The sequence below is a fragment of the Actinia tenebrosa genome, unplaced genomic scaffold (assembly GCF_029948245.1).
Source record: "Actinia tenebrosa isolate PJP-AT-01 unplaced genomic scaffold, QUT_ActTen_1.0 PGA_scaffold14__42_contigs__length_11649687, whole genome shotgun sequence".
Classification (NCBI taxonomy): domain Eukaryota; kingdom Metazoa; phylum Cnidaria; class Anthozoa; order Actiniaria; family Actiniidae; genus Actinia; species Actinia tenebrosa.
Genome location: NW_028292574.1, coordinates 11,095,323 through 11,112,822, shown reverse-complemented (window position 1 = coordinate 11,112,822; position 17,500 = coordinate 11,095,323). Strand labels below are relative to the sequence as shown.

The 17,500-nt window shown below is 39.9% G+C and overlaps 3 protein-coding genes across 4 annotated transcripts in view; 2 read left to right on the top strand and 1 right to left on the bottom strand.

The window, feature by feature from the left end:
* Nucleotides 1-12,982, top strand: part of LOC116305239 (endothelin-converting enzyme homolog) — a 19,510-nt gene extending 6,528 nt beyond the window's left edge. For both annotated transcript variants that reach the window (XM_089029800.1, XM_089029801.1), the window contains exons 2-19: nt 175-371; nt 1,917-2,174; nt 2,859-2,924; nt 4,009-4,122; nt 4,822-4,914; nt 5,335-5,468; nt 6,194-6,416; nt 6,682-6,780; nt 7,140-7,217; nt 7,349-7,452; nt 7,570-7,628; nt 8,038-8,089; nt 8,482-8,549; nt 8,915-9,039; nt 9,158-9,223; nt 9,861-9,959; nt 10,465-10,541; nt 10,764-12,982. In XM_089029800.1, the coding sequence (XP_088885926.1) occupies nt 175-371; nt 1,917-2,174; nt 2,859-2,924; nt 4,009-4,122; nt 4,822-4,914; nt 5,335-5,468; nt 6,194-6,416; nt 6,682-6,780; nt 7,140-7,217; nt 7,349-7,452; nt 7,570-7,628; nt 8,038-8,089; nt 8,482-8,549; nt 8,915-9,039; nt 9,158-9,223; nt 9,861-9,959; nt 10,465-10,541; nt 10,764-10,863 (2,012 nt within the window). In that variant the 3' untranslated portion in view covers nt 10,864-12,982. The remainder of the gene's footprint in view (nt 1-174; nt 372-1,916; nt 2,175-2,858; nt 2,925-4,008; nt 4,123-4,821; nt 4,915-5,334; nt 5,469-6,193; nt 6,417-6,681; nt 6,781-7,139; nt 7,218-7,348; nt 7,453-7,569; nt 7,629-8,037; nt 8,090-8,481; nt 8,550-8,914; nt 9,040-9,157; nt 9,224-9,860; nt 9,960-10,464; nt 10,542-10,763) is intronic.
* Nucleotides 12,983-13,188: 206 nt separating this feature from the next.
* Nucleotides 13,189-17,500, bottom strand: part of LOC116305247 (uncharacterized) — an 11,947-nt gene continuing 7,635 nt past the window's right edge. Inside the window, exons 2-3 of the mRNA XM_089029816.1 lie at nt 13,951-14,349; nt 13,189-13,649 (exon numbers count right to left, since the gene is read on the bottom strand). Of these exons, the coding sequence (XP_088885942.1) occupies nt 13,387-13,649; nt 13,951-14,349 (662 nt within the window). The 3' untranslated portion in view covers nt 13,189-13,386. The remainder of the gene's footprint in view (nt 13,650-13,950; nt 14,350-17,500) is intronic.
* LOC148911509 (uncharacterized) overlaps nt 14,334-17,500 on the top strand; it is a 4,284-nt gene continuing 1,117 nt past the window's right edge. The window contains exons 1-3 of the mRNA XM_089029805.1: nt 14,334-14,454; nt 14,761-14,918; nt 15,064-17,500. The exon at nt 15,064-17,500 is cut by the window's right edge and continues 1,117 nt beyond it. Of these exons, the coding sequence (XP_088885931.1) occupies nt 14,420-14,454; nt 14,761-14,918; nt 15,064-16,283 (1,413 nt within the window). The 5' untranslated portion in view covers nt 14,334-14,419 and the 3' untranslated portion in view covers nt 16,284-17,500. The remainder of the gene's footprint in view (nt 14,455-14,760; nt 14,919-15,063) is intronic.

Here is a 17,500-nt window from a genome sequence, read left to right as displayed (position 1 = left end):
TGGTTAGGGTTTCATGACGTTATAATCAATAATAAATAATTAATATTCGAATAGAGCCATTCCATGTAGTCTTTCATCTGTGTTGCCAAAACTGTTCTGCGCACTGGAAGTTAAAATAAGAACTTTTGAAAAGGAAGCTAGCGCTACTACAAAAAAGTTGTTGTTTATTTGCAGGTATACTTAACGCTATGAACAAGTCCGTGAAACCATGCGATGACTTCTATTCGTACGCCTGTGGAGGTTGGATCAAGAACAACCCAATACCCGACAGCAAAACAGCGTGGAGTCAGTTCAAAATCTTGTACGAGAGAAATGAAGAAGTATTGAAGCAGCTTATCTTTGACCCTGAGATACGAAAGAAACATAGTAAGGTAAAGGAAGCCTTTTTTTCTTTCTTTCTTTTTTTTTTTTTTTGGCCAAGGAGCTCTAGGCTTTTGCAATAGCGAGCATGATGCATTGTGGTCTAGCCTTGGTACAGGCATATCTTGTTCACAATGCACCCTGTTTGTCGAACCAATAAGGTGCCTTGACCGTGCCGTAATCATGACGTGCCGTGACCATGTCGTGCTGTGACGTTCCGTGACAATGACGCGGACTGACCTTGTAATACCGTGACCATATCGTACCGTGACCATATCGTACCGTGACCATATCGTACCGTGACCATGTCGTACCGTGACCGTGACCGTGCCCGTGCCGTACGACCGTCCTTCTTCCTTACTGCTATCAAGGTTCATCCATCCTACCTTTCACAACTGCAGATTATTGAGTGCGTGATTGATCAACCTATGGTTCTTAATGCGCATGCGTAACCCACCGCCTACCCAACTAAACATCCCTGGAGCACGAAAACCTCTGTAATCCTTATAAAACTGTCTGTGGTGGCTTCATGTCGATGAGTCTCGAAATAAGACATTTATTATACTTTTTTGACAGATTTCATTGCGACTTGTGGTTGGCTTGGTGAGGGCACAGCTTTTCATAACGCATAAAAAACGTCGTCTTTTGAACTGGCGGGAAAACGGAATGTTTCGCGCTTTGTCTCGAACCATCAGTCCTGACCGAAAGATATCGGCAAAAACAAAAACAAACAAACAAAAAACTGAAAAAACAAAACCGAAAAAACAAAACAAAACAAAAACAAAAACAAAAACGAAAAAAAAAAAAAAAAAAAATTTCCAGTAGGTTTAAGTTCCAGGTCACCCATCCAGGTACTAGCCTCCCCCAACCGAGCTTGACTCACTGCCTTTGTGGAGACCCACGTTTTTTCCACTGAGCCACGGTTTCACGAAACTAGCAAAACAATAGCCTCGAAAACAATGCACCGGATAGACTAGACTTTTTAACATTAGTTTTTCAACCGATTCCGTGCGTGGCAGAGATGCAAGGGATTAGCCGATATGGTCTGGGGGCCGGCTGGTCTCTCCCCTGATGCTTCGGCTAGAACATTTTCTTGCGTAATTCGTACACCCAAGGGCAGAAGGATTTAATCGCCGTCAGGTCCGAAGTCCATACGACGCCCCAGCTCTGCGGATGTCTCGGGGGTATGGCAAAGTGGAGTCGTTTTTTTTTTGTTTTTTTTTGCATATTTATTAGGGGATTTATTTGGTAGACGTGGGTTGAATCCTACCGGCTTTCTTCAATTTATATTTTTTCGTCTTTTCTTTTCTTTTTTTTTTCTTTTTTCTTTTTCGTCTCTTTTTATTTATTTATTTTTTTTTTTCGTCTTTTATTTTCGTCTTTTTTTTTTCCTTTCTTTAAATTGTTCATTGGTAATCTTTTAAGAAAACGTCACTAGTTGCTTCTTTTTGAAAAAATACATTTAGCAATCCGAAAAAGCGCAAGCATTACTTCCCTGGCTTAAAATACTTGCAGAAAATATCTCACTGATCAAACAAACGTATATCATTTTATAGAACGAAGCAGTTGTGAAAGCTTTCAACTATTTCGATGCTTGTATGGATATTGAAAGGATCGAGAAGCTCGGTGGGAAGCCATTGGAACAGCTTATCAAGGACTACGGATCGTGGAACGTGACGGATAAGAAATGGAGTGCCAACTCATGGGACTTCATGACAAATTTCGTTAAAATACAGAAAGAACTCTCCATTGCCTTGCTATTTAACATGTTTGTGGCTACAGACCTGAAAGATTCAACCAAAAACGTCATTGTAGTGAGTATATAATAAGAACTTTTCCTTTAAAAAAAAAAATTTATATATATATATATATCCATCATGTAGAAGTTTGCGTTTTTCCCTACATCACCTGAAACCTTCCTATTGGCCCCTGAAGGCGCCCAATCACGTCAACCCACATATTGACAAAAGTATATCTTCAACAAACAAAGAAAAAATCCCAATTTTATGCGCATGCTCAGCAGATGAAGTAGTATTTCCGCTGTGCTACTGATTGCTGATCCAGAAAAGAAAGCTGAAAAATAGAAAATATTTTGTGTGCGCAGTATCGTTATATCTTTTTAGTAAGAATACGCAGGTGAACTCACACTATCACACGATAATCACCTCGAGCGAAAATCCAAAATGGCGGCCAGCCGCTTTGTTGCTATTACCGGAAAAAAATGCCTTTTACCTTCTTTTTTTTCTTTTTTTGAAAGAATCACCTGTGTATTTATACTAAAACAATTATTTGCCTCAGGCTGAGTGATTATTGGGGAATATTTACCTCGCCGCTCGAAGACTCGCGTCTCGGTAAATATTCCCCGATAATCACTTTGCCTTCGGCGAATAATTGTTAAATATTCTTAATCAACATTTTTCCTGAATGTTGGGTTTTTTCCTGGTTGAATTTCATAATTAATTATTACGAATATTTAATGTTCGTTTGGTGTTTTTCAGTTTGATCAGAATGGCATTGGCATCTCTAGAGAGAGTTATTTCTTCAACACAACTTACCATAAAAAGGTAAAAAGCAACTCCATGGTTTGTAAGCAGATGATAATTACATGGCGGCCATGTTGGTGATATAAGCAAAGTAAGCTAGTAACAAGTCTACTGTTGCTTTGCAGACGCACTAACCAGGACCACTATACCACAATTTAAGATAAAAAACTTTAGCCAATCAATAGAGAGCAAAATCATTAACATTTTATTCTCAGCCAATCACGTTCATTTCCACAGTTATTGTTGCATCTAAGTATTTTCTTGTTGCTTGCACCTGATTGGTTCAAGTTTGACTTAAAGTGTATATGACACGAAATCATTTCATCGCTTGAAATGTATAGTTTGTTAATAATGATAAATATATCTTAATAAAATTTGTTTCGAAAGCTTATTTCTTGAGATATGTGAGAAAATTAAGCCCAATTTGTGACGTCATTTTGTTGACACGTACTCTAGATTCGGTAGTAATGTACTAAATATAAATTGTAATTCATACAAAATAACAACAAAAGGCATATTGTATTCTGCTTCATTTGATAGCTTACGTAGTACTCTTCAAATGTTGTGAAACTGAAAAGTGTACTACCTGAAATTAAGATTCTACATTCAAACATATTTCGTGTATTTGCAACCAAATCTGGAGACTTGTAAACAAAATGACGTCACAACTTGTGCTAAATATTCTTGAATTTCTAGAGAAATACGTTTTTGAAACAAATTTAACTGTGATATTCTTATTCATGACAATAAAATACACATTTTTAACATTAAAAGTTTTTCATGTCATATGCACTTTAAGTTTCATTGCATTGTTTTCGCTGTATATTGTGATTGGTTAATTGAGTCTTCACGTGGTCCCGGTTAATGAGTTTGCGCAGTAAATACCACCAACATGGGCGTGATGAAGTAGCGTGCAGACGAAGAATACACCTACTAGAGGAAGGAAATGGATCCTAAGAAATGCCTGATCTTGAAATCCCGCAACGATAGTCAAAAACAAGATACAAGATAGAAAATACAAGATAGTAGAATACCAGACAGTCAAACTCTGGCCCACTGCACCGCTTTCATAAATTATTCTACAATTGTTTTTTCTTTTCTCCAGGTTCGCGGAGCATATAAAAAGTTCATGGTGAATTTGATGAGACTTGTTGGAGCAGGAGATGAGGCCCAGGCACGCGCAGACGAAGTGTACGCCTTCGAGAAAGAATTAGCAAGGGTAAGCAATCAAGCTGTGGATGTTTGTCTTGATGAATAAGGTTTACTAAATATGATTTTACCATCATCATCTTCATTACTATAATAATCATCATCATCATCATAATCATCATCATCATCACCGTCATCATTATAATTAGGGACCTTAAGCTGCAGGACGGCAACGACGGCGGCAACCATACAATAGCACTAATTGCGCTATTCAATAGATACTCGTTGGAATGTACGAAATACTGTGCATCATTACCGTCTTATGCTGAAAGTAAGACGTGAAATGTCCTATTTTTACGTACTAAAGAGAACGGCTACGCCAAAAGCTTATCTTTGCTGATTTTCGTTATAAGTAAAGCGCTCCCAAAAGACGTCATTTCACTCCAAAACGGGGATGCTTACTGGGTGAAATACTAGGTAAACACGAAATAATAATACAATAGAAGGTTGAAGCGCTTCAATTTCGCCGACGTTTTCGCCCACGTAGCCGTCCTGCAGCTTAAGGCCCCTATTACCATTATCACGATGACCTTCATCATCATCGTAATCACCATTTTCACAATCATCACTATCATCATCAACAACATCGTCGTCGTCATCATCATCATCAACATCATCACCACCACCATCATCAACATCATCACCACCACCATCATCAGCATCATCACCACCACCACCGTAATCATAATCATTATGTTTTTTGTTCAAGATTTTCATCCCAAAGGAGCAACGTCGAGACAGTAACGCAATCTACAAGAAAATGACGCTCAAAAAACTGATTGAAGAAATTGGACCAAGTCAAGTAAGCGTTATTGGAGATGGGGTATCTTCATCCAGCATTACGATGCCTAAGGGATGAGTATAGTAACTACTGGAATATGTTACATATCCAGACCCCTGTCTACCCCCCTGTGTAACTAGACTATGTTACTTATGCACTTCCAGACCCCTGTCTACCCCCCTGTGTAACTAGACTAAGTTACATATGCAATTCCAGACCCCTGTCTACCCCCCCTGTGTAACTAGACTAGATGGCTGCGGGTATGATCCCAGACCCATTTTTATCCCCCTCCGAAGAAATTGAATTCTCAAGTAAACCATGGACTAACTCTACTTGTAAATTGGACTACGGTTGCGCATGCGCTAGTGCGGTTTAACCTCTGTCCAGACGCCGGCCACCTTTCCATTTTACTGATTTAGTATAATTTGTTTTTGTCTTTAGATCAATCTGACGGAATTTCTAGTGCGAATGTTCGCAGAGACTTCTTATAATATAACCCAGGACGAGGAGGTTGTCGTCTATGCCCTGGACTATATGAAGAATGTTTCGAAGGTGTTTGAAGCAACTGAGAAGAGGTAGTTTAGGAATAATGTTCGCCACGTGTTTGTGACTGGGCTAAATAATCGTATCGCCATCCTTATCATCATTATTATCATTATCATTATCATTATCATCATCGTCATCATCATTATTATTATCATTATCATCATCATCCTCGTCAACATTATGATCATTATCATTATCCTTACAATCATACAGCATCATTGTCATCACTATCATCAATTATCATTATCACCATGATAATGATGATGATGATGATCATTATCATATAGCATCATTATCATCATGCATCATTATCATCATAAGTCGTCATCGTCATCATCTATTATCAGCCATCATTATCTTCATCATGACCACCATCATCATCATCATGGTCATCATCATCATCGCCATCATCATGATTATCATCACCACCATCATCATCATCATCGTTAACAATCATCATGGTTATCATCATCACCATCACCATTATCATCACCACCATCATCATCATCATGGTCATCATCATCATCACCATCACCACCATCATGGTTATCATCATCATCACCATCACCATTATCATCACCACCATCATCATCATCATCGTCAACAATCATCATGGTTATCATCATCATCATTCATCAGCCATCATTGTCACCATCACCATCATCTTTATCACAAGTCCTTTAGAATATTAATTTGTGTATATACCCTGTAAACTAGCATGTCCCTAGTTTATACTTGATTCCTTGTACCTCAGGATAATTGCTAACTACCTGATGTGGCACGTAGTGGTACTGAACGGCGCCTACTTGTCCCAGGAATACACCAAAGTCTTTGATGAATATCGTAAATCTATCATGGGCACGAGTGGCGAGGACCCTCGCTGGCAGACATGTATGAGTGAAGTACAGAAAGCCTTTGGTATGGCCGTCGGGCTGCTTTTCGTTGACAAGAAGTTCAGCGGGACAAGCAAAAAGTCGGTGAGTCAAACCGTAAAGCAACCTCTGGGCTGATCTAAGTCAGGGCACGCCTAACTCACAGATACATCCCTGAAACAACCTCTGGGCTGATCTAAGTCAGGGCATGGCTAACTCTCGATTGAATTGAAATTTAGCGTGTAGGAAGGAAAAACCCTCTAAGCAAGGGAAAGGCGAGTTCAGAGACGAATGCTATACCGCTACTCCACACTTGAGTCCCCTCTTGAGTATGATTTCTTTATTTACTGTAAATTTTGGTCTGTTGTAGGCTGAAGAGATGATTCACGCTATAAGAGGAGTTTTTATCGATAACCTAAAGGACATTGAATGGATGGATGAAGAAACGAAGAAAGCCGCTAAAGATAAGGTACGCGATTGTGTACTGAATTAAGTGCCCTTGACGGAAACCAATGGGAGGGATTAGGCAGGTGTTGGTTACACGAAGATTGGGCAAAGTACAAAATTTGAAAAGATAAATGGTGGGAGGGAGGGAGGGAGGGAAGGAAAAATGAATGAATGGATGAATGGATGGATGGATGGATGGATGGATGGAGGGAGGGAGGGAGGGAGGGAGGGAGGGATGGAGGGAGGGAGGAAGGGATGGAGGGAGGGAGGGAGGTAGGGATGGAGTGAGGAAGGGAGGGATGGAGGGAGGGATGGAGGGAGGGATGGAGGGAGGGATGGATGGATGGATTGGATGAATAAATAAATAAGTGATTGTTTCAGGCTGAAGCCATCAGAGAGAACATTGGATACCCTACATACATCGTCAACGCCACCAAACTGGCTAAAGAATACAAAGGGGTATGTGGACGTTCTAATACAGATGCATGAATGACGTCATAATGATGCATGAGAACGACATACACCACGGAGTGTATTGTATTGCCTTGGTATTTTGTCACAGAGATGACTTTTTCTTTTTCTTTTTTCAGTTTGATGTAAACAAAACAACTCATTTCCAAAACAATTTGAACCGTAAAAGATTTGACAACATGAAGAATTATCAAGAAATTGGAAAACCTGTTGATAAAACAATGTAAGATTTTGTCGTTTCTCTTTCCTCTCCTTTCTTTGTCCCCATCTTCCTTCCTTCCTATCATCCATGCCTATTAATCCCACTCATTTTGATTATTGTTATCTATTGTTATAATAGATGGTCCATGACCCCTCCCACCGTTAATGCTTACTACTCCTCTTCTGACAACAAGATTGGTAAGTTATGTGTTCCAAATATAGATCATAATAAGATATATCCTTGTCCTATATAGGCTTTGCACCATCACGTGATGGCAGCCATGACAGGAGGCAGGACCAACTGAATCTGGTTTAGTCTGATTTACATCAGAAAGAATTTAGTTTCCTGGGGGAAAAGATTGCCGTGCCTCCTATCATGGCTGCCATCACGTGATGGTGCATAGCTTCTCTCTCCCTATGTGAATATATCTTTTTATTATAAATACGCAGGTGATCAAATCAAATCAAATCCACATCAAATCCACAAGAACGTTTCTCATTGTTCGAGCTCCCGCTTCAAAACTAAGAAATTAAATTGGAAACAACTAATGAATAGATTTGAAACACTTTAGGGGAATTTTCTTGACTAATTTTGTGTTTTCATCAGTTTTTCCAGCTGGAATCCTTCAAGATCCATTCTACGATGAATCCCACCCAAAGTAAGTCTCTGTAGCCAATCCTCTTTACCTTGGGCGTAATGTTTTCCAATTTCAGACCACGTGTCATTCCCTAAAGTATCATTTGTTTGTTTAATGGCTGAACATCAGAAGACACATGAAAAGGGATTCAACTCAAACAAAGAATCTTATTCTCAAGAGAATGAGATGCACGTGGTCTAAAATGGGGAAAAACCCGAGGTAAAGAGGTCAATTTCTGAATCGCGCATGGTTTAATTGGGTATCATCGCTGGCGCATTTAGATTCTTGATTCGATATTTGTTTTGTTCACGTTTGTTTTCAAAATCAATCAATCAATAAACTTTATTTAAAGAGGGTGATGTATTAACCCAGTGAGTTATCTAACTTACGGCCCTTGTGATGGTTCTCAACAGATCTCTTAACTACGGTGGTATCGGTATGGTTGTAGGGCACGAAATTAGTCATGGATTTGACGATAATGGTACGTATGTGTTAGAGACTGCGATACTTAATGGCTGGCAGATAGTGAGAGAGAATGCTGATATACCATTTATGGCGCACTGCATTTTGATTTCCCCACATGTAGCCTCACATTCAAGCGTTTCGGGCGAGGTTACATAGTCTTTTTTTCCCCCTTAAATTCTCGTTTGAATAAACATGGCGCCGTCTGTTCAAGCTAGGTCCATTGTCATGACGTATTTATGAAAACCATCGCCTCGTGAGGGGTAGGGGTGGGGGTTGAGTGAGCGCGAGGGGTGAGTGGAAGGGATTGATGAGGAATTGCTTTCTTGATCTATTTCTTTCTAAATCTAGAATTTAATGATGTTCTGCGTCATTTGTTTGCAGGACGCAAGTTTAACAAAGACGGGAATCTTAAAAAGTGGTGGACAAACGGTTCAATCAAAGCATTTGAGGAAAAAACAAAATGTCTAGTTGAACAATACTCAAACTACAAATTTCACGGGAAAAATGTAAATATAACAAAATAATACAGTAATTAGGAAATAGGGGCAAACACAGCATATCTATTAATTTAATTCAAGATAACATAGTTTTTGTAATTAAGTAATAAAGCATTTTCCATTTCAGTTGAATGGACTTCAAACTCTCGGTGAGAACATTGCTGATAATGGTGGAATTAAGCAATCCTTCCAGGTATTGTGTAATATATATATATATCGTGACCCACCCACCCCTCCCTTACAGGAGTATTGCTGACCACGTCCCCTCCCCATGGGGGTAAGTAAAAGGGCGGTTTGTTTTTACAGCCGCCATGTTTTAATTTAACAAACTGAGACTTGTCTATAGGCTGCTAGCAATAGACGTCACTTCCGGTAATAGCTCTTTTTTGATGGCTTGTAGAATCCTGGAGGTTGTTTTGATCTCTTGTTTTCTGGTTTGATGTCGTGAAAATAGTCAAATACAATAGTTTGATGACTTATTTTGATATGTTTTGACTTAACATCCGCTAGTTGCGCTCCAGTCAACCGCTTGTTTGCCCCCCAGTCAACTCCAAAAAGTCACGTGATTGATAGTAAGCAATAGAGTGTGTGCAATCATGTGACTCAAAAAACAATGAAACAGCCGCCATCTTGGCTGATCTAACAAGAGAAGCTAATGAGGAATGCTTTGTTATCGTCAGCCAAGATGGCGGCCATGACGTAACATGCACCTGCTTTATAGTCTCTTTTGTGATATCAACCAACATGGCCGCCGTGTCTTGCGTAATTTAAATTTGTTGGGAATGATAACAAATTAGCAATAGGAGTATTTATGCAATATATGTTAATAGGCTTACCAAATATGGAAGAAGAAGAACGGAAAAGAAGAGAAGAGACTTCCAGGGTTAGACTTGAATCACGATCAGCTGTTCTTCTTAAGTTTTGCACAGGTTCGTACTTCTATGCTAACTTTCATTTCTATATTACACGGGTAAGAAAAGTTGCTATAAATCAAGACGTCGAACAAATTTCTAAACCTTACTCGCTGCACTCCGCCGTCCTTTTTTTATCTTCACAAGCGTAGCACTTAATAGCCAGTGGCTAACAAACCTCTGGCCCTCATTCCGTGATCGAATCGTAATTTAGGAGTTGATTTTTGTGGAGGGAGGAAAAGCTGAGAACCAGCGGAAAACCCCTTGAAACACAGGAGAGAACCAACAAACAACTCTACTCAGATACAACACCGAATCCGGTGGGACTCGAGCTCGGGTCGCATTGGTGAGAGGTGAGCGCTCACACACTACGCCACCCGTGCTTCCAATGCTTCCGTGGTCAAGTCAAGACCACCATTCATTCATAGTCCTCACTCATCCCCTTCTTGTTACATCACCGCGCCGCGGGCTGCCTAGTGTGGTCGTACCTCAAGGTCTCGTGTGTTTTTTTTTTGTGTCACAGATCTGGTGTAGCTCGTTCCGTCCACTTGCAGCTGTTAGTGCTGTAGAGAATGGAGTACACAGCCCAGGACAGTGGCGGTAAGTAAAGACTAGTACTAGGGCCATACTTTTATCACAACCAGGGTTATATTGGGGAAGGGGGAGGACGTCAAAATTGGTAATAGGGGTTGGGAAGGTCGTCAAAATTAGTACTAAGAGTAAGGGACGTCGTTCTACTTGGTCAGGAGCGACAATTTATTGCTATTCCATCAATGTTGCTCTACCCTAACGAGATTTTATCTGATGTTATTCCTTCCCCAGGGTCATAGGTTCGCTTTCCAACTCGCAAGAATTCGCCAAGGCCTACAAGTGTCCTGTTGGGTCTAGAATGAACCCGGCAAAGAAATGCAAGGTCTGGTAAGAACGATCACCTCCCTGGAATGGAAATCAAGCATTTATAAACCACTCTTATACGTAACTACCATTGATTTAAACCTTGGACTTCCTCACTCGCGACGTCGATTACTTTTACTGTGAACAGTCCTTTCATTACTATAAGCATTAATATGTATATTGTACTTTGTATTAATAGTGGTCCTAGGTTCTGTTCTTGATATTCCCCTTCACAGTTCCCTGCGCCATCTTGAAAGGTAGCCGTGCCTTTACATCGGAGCGAGACGAACGGTGAGCTTGCAGATATAGAGATATTTCTTAACACCTTGGACAATTATTCACATCTCTCTATCATTGCAAGCTCACCGTTCGTCTCGCTTAGATGCAAAGGCACGGCTACCTTTCAAGATGGCGCAGGGAAATGTGAAAGGGACTATTGTAGAGAGAGCAAAACTTTGGCTTTAAGATTAGATATGTGGCATTGAAAACGATATTGCAACAATCTGATCACTACAAATTTCATAGGAACACTGATGTAGGCAAGTTCATTTGCCAACAAAATCCGTGGTTCTGATTTGAATATAAAAGCGCTAGATTCTATTGAATATTTTGTACTGCGTTTCTCATCAGTCTTTCTATGAAATTTTATTAGAATCTATTAGAAAATGGTGTATTGGACTAGAGAGGGTCCAGCTCTCTCAAATGTAGATTAATGTGTGTTCCGTAAGCTTCGTATGTCGTTAGGGATTCATAGCTGGGTCACTAAACATTAATTCAATGATTTTCAAACGCAAGATTGACGTGACAATTATTTGCGAACAAGTGTAATTTAAAACAACAATAGTGTTGTCCTATCGATTGCGTTACGCTCTCTCGCTAGAGTCACGCAACTGACTTAATCATAGTTGAAAATAAGCAAGCAAAACTTACCTAAAAACTTATAATCACTAGATAGATGCATTAAGTATTTTTCCTCCTTGACCGCTTTCCATCAAGGAGTTTCATGATAGCAGCTGTGGAATGCCGCAGGGATTGGTTGTTTGTCCACTCTACTAAACTGTAATCAAAGGCTTTAGAAATTATTGTACTTGATTATTATTGAGCCGCGTCACTGAGTTTTTCTGCTAGCCGATATCTTAAAAGGTGTTTACATACAACAACTGTGGGATTCCACAGCGATCAGCTGTTGATCCACTTTATTGCTATATAACGAATTTCATCAGCTAGCCATTTTTACACTTGAACAAAGACTAGAACTGAGTAATTGTGGTGATGTGATGAAAGTGTACCGTTGCTTTGTTGAGGTACAAATGCTATGAAAAAGGCAGGTTTCTCTTTACATTTTACAAATCGCTTTAATCATTCCTTATACTTCTAATTACGTTTTGATACTATAACTACCAGAGTCCTTTGCATACTTCCTTTTGTTAAAACATTTGAATAAAAAAAAAAGCAATTCCACGATTCAAAAAGTATTCTAGTAGCAGTGATATCAAGACGTAATTGCTGATTTTCATAGCTGCCATGTTGGTTGAATTTGAAGAAAGGTATGTCATTAGTCTCTTTTGTTATGTCATCCAACATGGCGGCCACGTCTTTTGTCCTTGACATGTGACGTCATAGCCGCCATGTTGGTTGACTTGAACAAAAGATTTGGTCTTGGTCTCTTTTGTTATGTCATCCAACATGGCGGCCATGTCTTATGTCCATGTGCATGTGACGTCATAGCCGCCATGTTGGTTGACTTTTACAAAATACTTGGTTTGTTCTGTTCTCTTGGGAGTGATGGAAAACCAACAAAGTGGAACGGAAAAATGAGCTACATATATAGACCTTTCCCGAGTTCGCTTGACCGATCACAAAACAATGGTTTCAAGTCGAGGTTGAACTTGATGAATAAAAGAATCAAGTCAGTCTCGACTTCAAACCATTGTTTTGTGGTCATCCAAACGAATTCGAGAAAGTTCTATTGGCGCTCGCTACGTCTCGTACTCAATTTGCAACTCGTTTCTTAATGGATGTATATTAAATATCCTTGAAAGCTTCATATATCTTGATTTAAACATGCATAAGTGGTAGTAATTGGGGCTTATTAACAAATACATGTTTATTGTGCTTTTCTTGATTAAACAATAAATTTCAAACGATTTCTTTTTTATTGTCATGCATTCTCGACATGTTCTAGCCTTTTATATGACACCTACGGGCCGCCATGCTGGAAGAAGTTGACAAAATATAGTTTCTTCCAATATGGCCGCCGTGTTTGGTTATTTTATTCCCTTTGAGAGGATTCCACGAGGAAGAGTGGTTTGAGGACGAAAATGAGCTTCAAAACATGGGTCTCTACACTCCATTCAGTTAAATTTTGACTTTATTTTTGTTGCACCTCTTGAATCCTATGAATTTTTACATTTTATTTACTATCATAATTCCATCTACCTTGGCTTTTTTAAGGCCTTTCCAACAGCGTCAAGGCATATTTACGTACTATTAAAAAACACAATGAAGAAATTCTACATAGTTAACAGCATTTGTTTTCCAACGCTAAACTTTAGTTAAAACCTTTCCTTTCAAAAATCTCCGTACCTGGAATCATGTGACCTCCACGTGATCCATCACGTGAACACATGCGGCCTGGAGCGCAGTGTGGGTAATTTCTGTAACAACAGTATGTGGGCTCAGCTGGCGCTGCGGGACAGCAGACTCCGTCTTCCTTGCAGCATCGGTTATGGGTACAACACGTTGCTTTAGGGTTAGGACAACAAGCTACCTCATTGAAGGTCTTGGTGATGAAGCTCTTGTACGTGAAGACAGCTAAAAAGCAAAATATAAATGTTAAAAAGAAATTACTGGGGGAGGGGAAGGTGGAGACATTTTCTTTCGAGTTCGCAATCTTGTGAGAAGGTTTCTGCACTAGATTTTGGTTCTCACTAGCGACGGAAGCCGACGCAAGCATGAGCACAAGCACAGGCGGACGCGGAAAAAAAAAAAAAAAAAAAAAAAAAAAAAAAAAAAGCAAAATATCTTCCGTTCTCTTGCCCTTGCGCGGATAACATTAGCTATAACGCAAACGGAAAGATAACTTTGTGGGATAAAAAGAAACGAAAGCCCTGACCTTTACAGCAAGTTTCTTGAGAACCACAGCAACTAGATGCTGTAGGAGTGCACACTTGAGGATACGGTCCAGAACATCCACAGCCTTTAGAAACTGTTGCTGCATCTCGATGGCATCTGTTAATATCTTGGCCTTTCGCATTACACCACTTGGAGCACGTTAGATCATCTCCAGCCATTTTCCAGTACTGACGATCTACGAGGCTGGAAAAAGTGGTAAATGCTCTGAAGCTTGGTCCTCCTAGAGTATAGGCCATGTCAACCATCACATTTTGAACCGGACAACACAGAGTCGAGAATGACTTGATGACACTTTGAGCATCTGCAATAGCAGTTTTGACACTGATTTCCAAAAGTTTATCGATTTGGTTTTCTTGGAGGCAGGGAACAGCAGAGCAATAGGCGACTTGCACTAAGAAATCACGTGACTTCTTGGATGGCAAACGCGCGCTATGTAAACAAACATCAAGATGGCCGCCGTCGCACCGGAAGGCGACAAAAACAGGTTAGTACAACCACTTAGACGTAACTTTTTAGCTTTTTTCTACCAAATATTGGTACCCATGGAGTCTTCAAGCATATTTTACTTTTCGATTGGTCCGAAAGAAAAATTCTTACGCTAATTTTTTCACCAAATCCAAAGCCGCTTCCTGTTTGTTATCGCAACTTTTTTTCGTGGTCTTTGACCTGGGACTTGCTTTTAAAGGGTTTTCCCCTAGAAAACTTTAAAAACAATACACAGACTCATGAAATGTTAGTAAACATTTCCATTCCAAGGACGTATTTCATCGTTATTGATCTAATTCTTTAGCGAGCCGGCGAAAAAAGGGTCGCTTGACCTTACCAGGATGCCTGAACTGTCGTTTGGCGACGTAGAGTTATTTGCCAAAAAGACTGGCGGAGGTTCAACGAGTCTGAAAAAAGCCTACAAATTTTTTGCCGAAACAGGATATCTCCATGATTATAAAGGTGAGTTTTTTGGGGAATTAAAATGTACGAAAAAGCTTTAAAAACGGTCAATGCTTGTGCTGTTGTACTAGTTGTTAACTCTGGCTGTACTTTGTCGTGCTTGTATATTCAATGGACTCTGTTAAAATTTGACTTTTTCTCTTAGTTCGCTATAGTCAAGAAGAGGCAACGATAGAGAGTAAATGTTTTCGCTCGATGAAAAAATCAGAGAAGCCACATTCAGTATTTATTGTGTGCCTACTGGAAAACAAGAATTTATATGGGAAATGTTCGTGCGTGGCTGGTGCAGGAGGAGCCTGTCAACATACCCTGGCACTTTTACTATTGATTGCACACTGCAAGCAGCTGGGTCTAACAGCATTGCCCGATGAACTTACCTGCACTATGTCAGCACAAAGGTGGAATATTCCTAGGGGAAAAAAGATCACGCCAGAATGTGTTGATCAAGTGGTTGTCAAGAAAACTAGAGAAGGAGCGGACTATACTAAATCTATAAAGAGCTCTTTGTACTCCCCTGCCTCCCAATACCTGCTGCTAGACTCTACTTACAAAGAAAACCTGAAAGCTCTAGAGCCTGTACCTCTCATATGTACCCTTTTACCTGACATGTCTGATACAAACCTCCCTGCAATTTCTACAAGATTTGGCAAAGTTCCTATAGGTTGCATTTTATCTTATCAACAGAAGCTTACTTCCTCCTATATCATTAATGATTATGCTAATACTGATTTTCCTTCCTTACCATTGACCAGCAACACCTCTTTTACCAATAATTTCAGTTCCTGTTTAAATGCTGAGCAATTAGCTACACTAACCTCCTTAAGAGTTGATGAGGAAATGTCCTTTCATTTAGAAGAAAGAACTAGAGACCAAAGTGAGTGTCAACTTTGGCACACTTTAAGGAAGAAAAGAATAACAGCCAGTAAATTTGGCATAGTAGCTAAAAGACAAGCTAACTTCAAGTCTTTATGCAAGCAACTAGACCCAACCCGTCATGTCCAAACAGCAGCAATGAAGAAGGGAATTGAGATGGAACCATATGCAGCCTATAACTATGCAACCAAAGTAAAAAACAGTTCTGTTAACTTATATCCATGTGGTCTTGTTATTCATCCTGTTTGCCCATGGTTAGGGTGTTCTCCTGATCGCAAGGTCTTTGACATGGAACTAGCCACTGAAAATGCTATGAGTCCTTTTGGTTTGCTTGAAATTAAAGTTGTATGTAAAGATGTTGAAAGCTTACATGATGTGAATTATTTAACTTTTGACAAGGACACCAATCACTTTGCTCTTAAACGAAAACATGAGTTTTTTTACCAAATACAATGTCAGCTAGCTATTCTTGGTTTTCACTCACGTGACTAACTGCTTGACGACGGTTGCTATCCGCCATGTTGGTGTCGCATATATATAAACAAAGCGTATCGAACCACGTCATTTCACGGGTGTATAGCAACTTTTGTCATGGTTCACTGTATTATTGTAGGCTGTTCAAGTAATAGCAGAAAAGATACGGCTATAGGATTCTTCAGGATACCTTCTGTTGTTGATAAACAAGGAGAAGAAGCTGAAGAACTGAGCAGAGAGAGACGAGAAAGATGGATTATGGCGATAAGTCGCGACGACATACAATGGAAGAATGTTCTGAAAAACGAGAGAGTTTGTGGAAGGCATTTCGAGTCAGGAAGGCCGGCAGCAGCGTGGGATAGATTCAACAACGACTGGGTGCCTACCTTAAATCTTGGTAAAACTAAATATCGCCAAGTAAATAATGAAGCCGTGGAAGCGAGAGCTGCCCGATCAAAGGAAAGACGAAAGAGGTCTCTTGAACAGCTCGAGTATGAGGCTGCTGTTAAACGCCAACAATTAGATGCTAGTGGATTGCCCCTCGAAAATATCGACTTTGCAGAGGGTCCATCTACTGAAGAAGCTGTAGAAGAAGAAGGCCAAGCTTTAAATCTGTGTTCGAGCTGTGATCATGATGATTCCATGTCCTGCTCTGTAAGTCAAACCAACTCATGCCGCGTCCATAGCGTCTTCGTCCAGACTGAAAACGAAAACTGCCAGACTACATCTTCTATGTCTCAAACTGAGGAGTTCGAGTATATGTTTTCGGTAAATGGATATCAGCCTCCAACTAAAGATTATCTTAACACAGACGATAAAGTTCGGTTTTATACTGGATTGCCTTCCACTGAAATTCTGTTGACTATCTTTGACCACGTTTCTACAAGCATCACTCGGCGTAGTCAAACTCTTAGCAAATTTCAGGAATTTGTCATGGTTCTGATAAAGCTTAGACTTAATATACCGTTTCAAGAACTGGCATACCGTTTCCAAGTATCTCTACCAACAGTATCCAGGATTTTTTCTTTGTGGTTGATTGTAATGGATTCTCGTTTGTCGCCACTCATTTGCTAGCCAGACAGAAATCAGCTATGGGAAACTATGCCAATGTGTTTCCAGCAAGCGTTTGGCAAAAAAGTGACTGTGGTCATAGACTGCTTTGAAGTTTTTATTGATCGACCAACTAATCTTCTAGCCCGGGCACAAACTTTTTCGTCTTATAAACACCACAACAC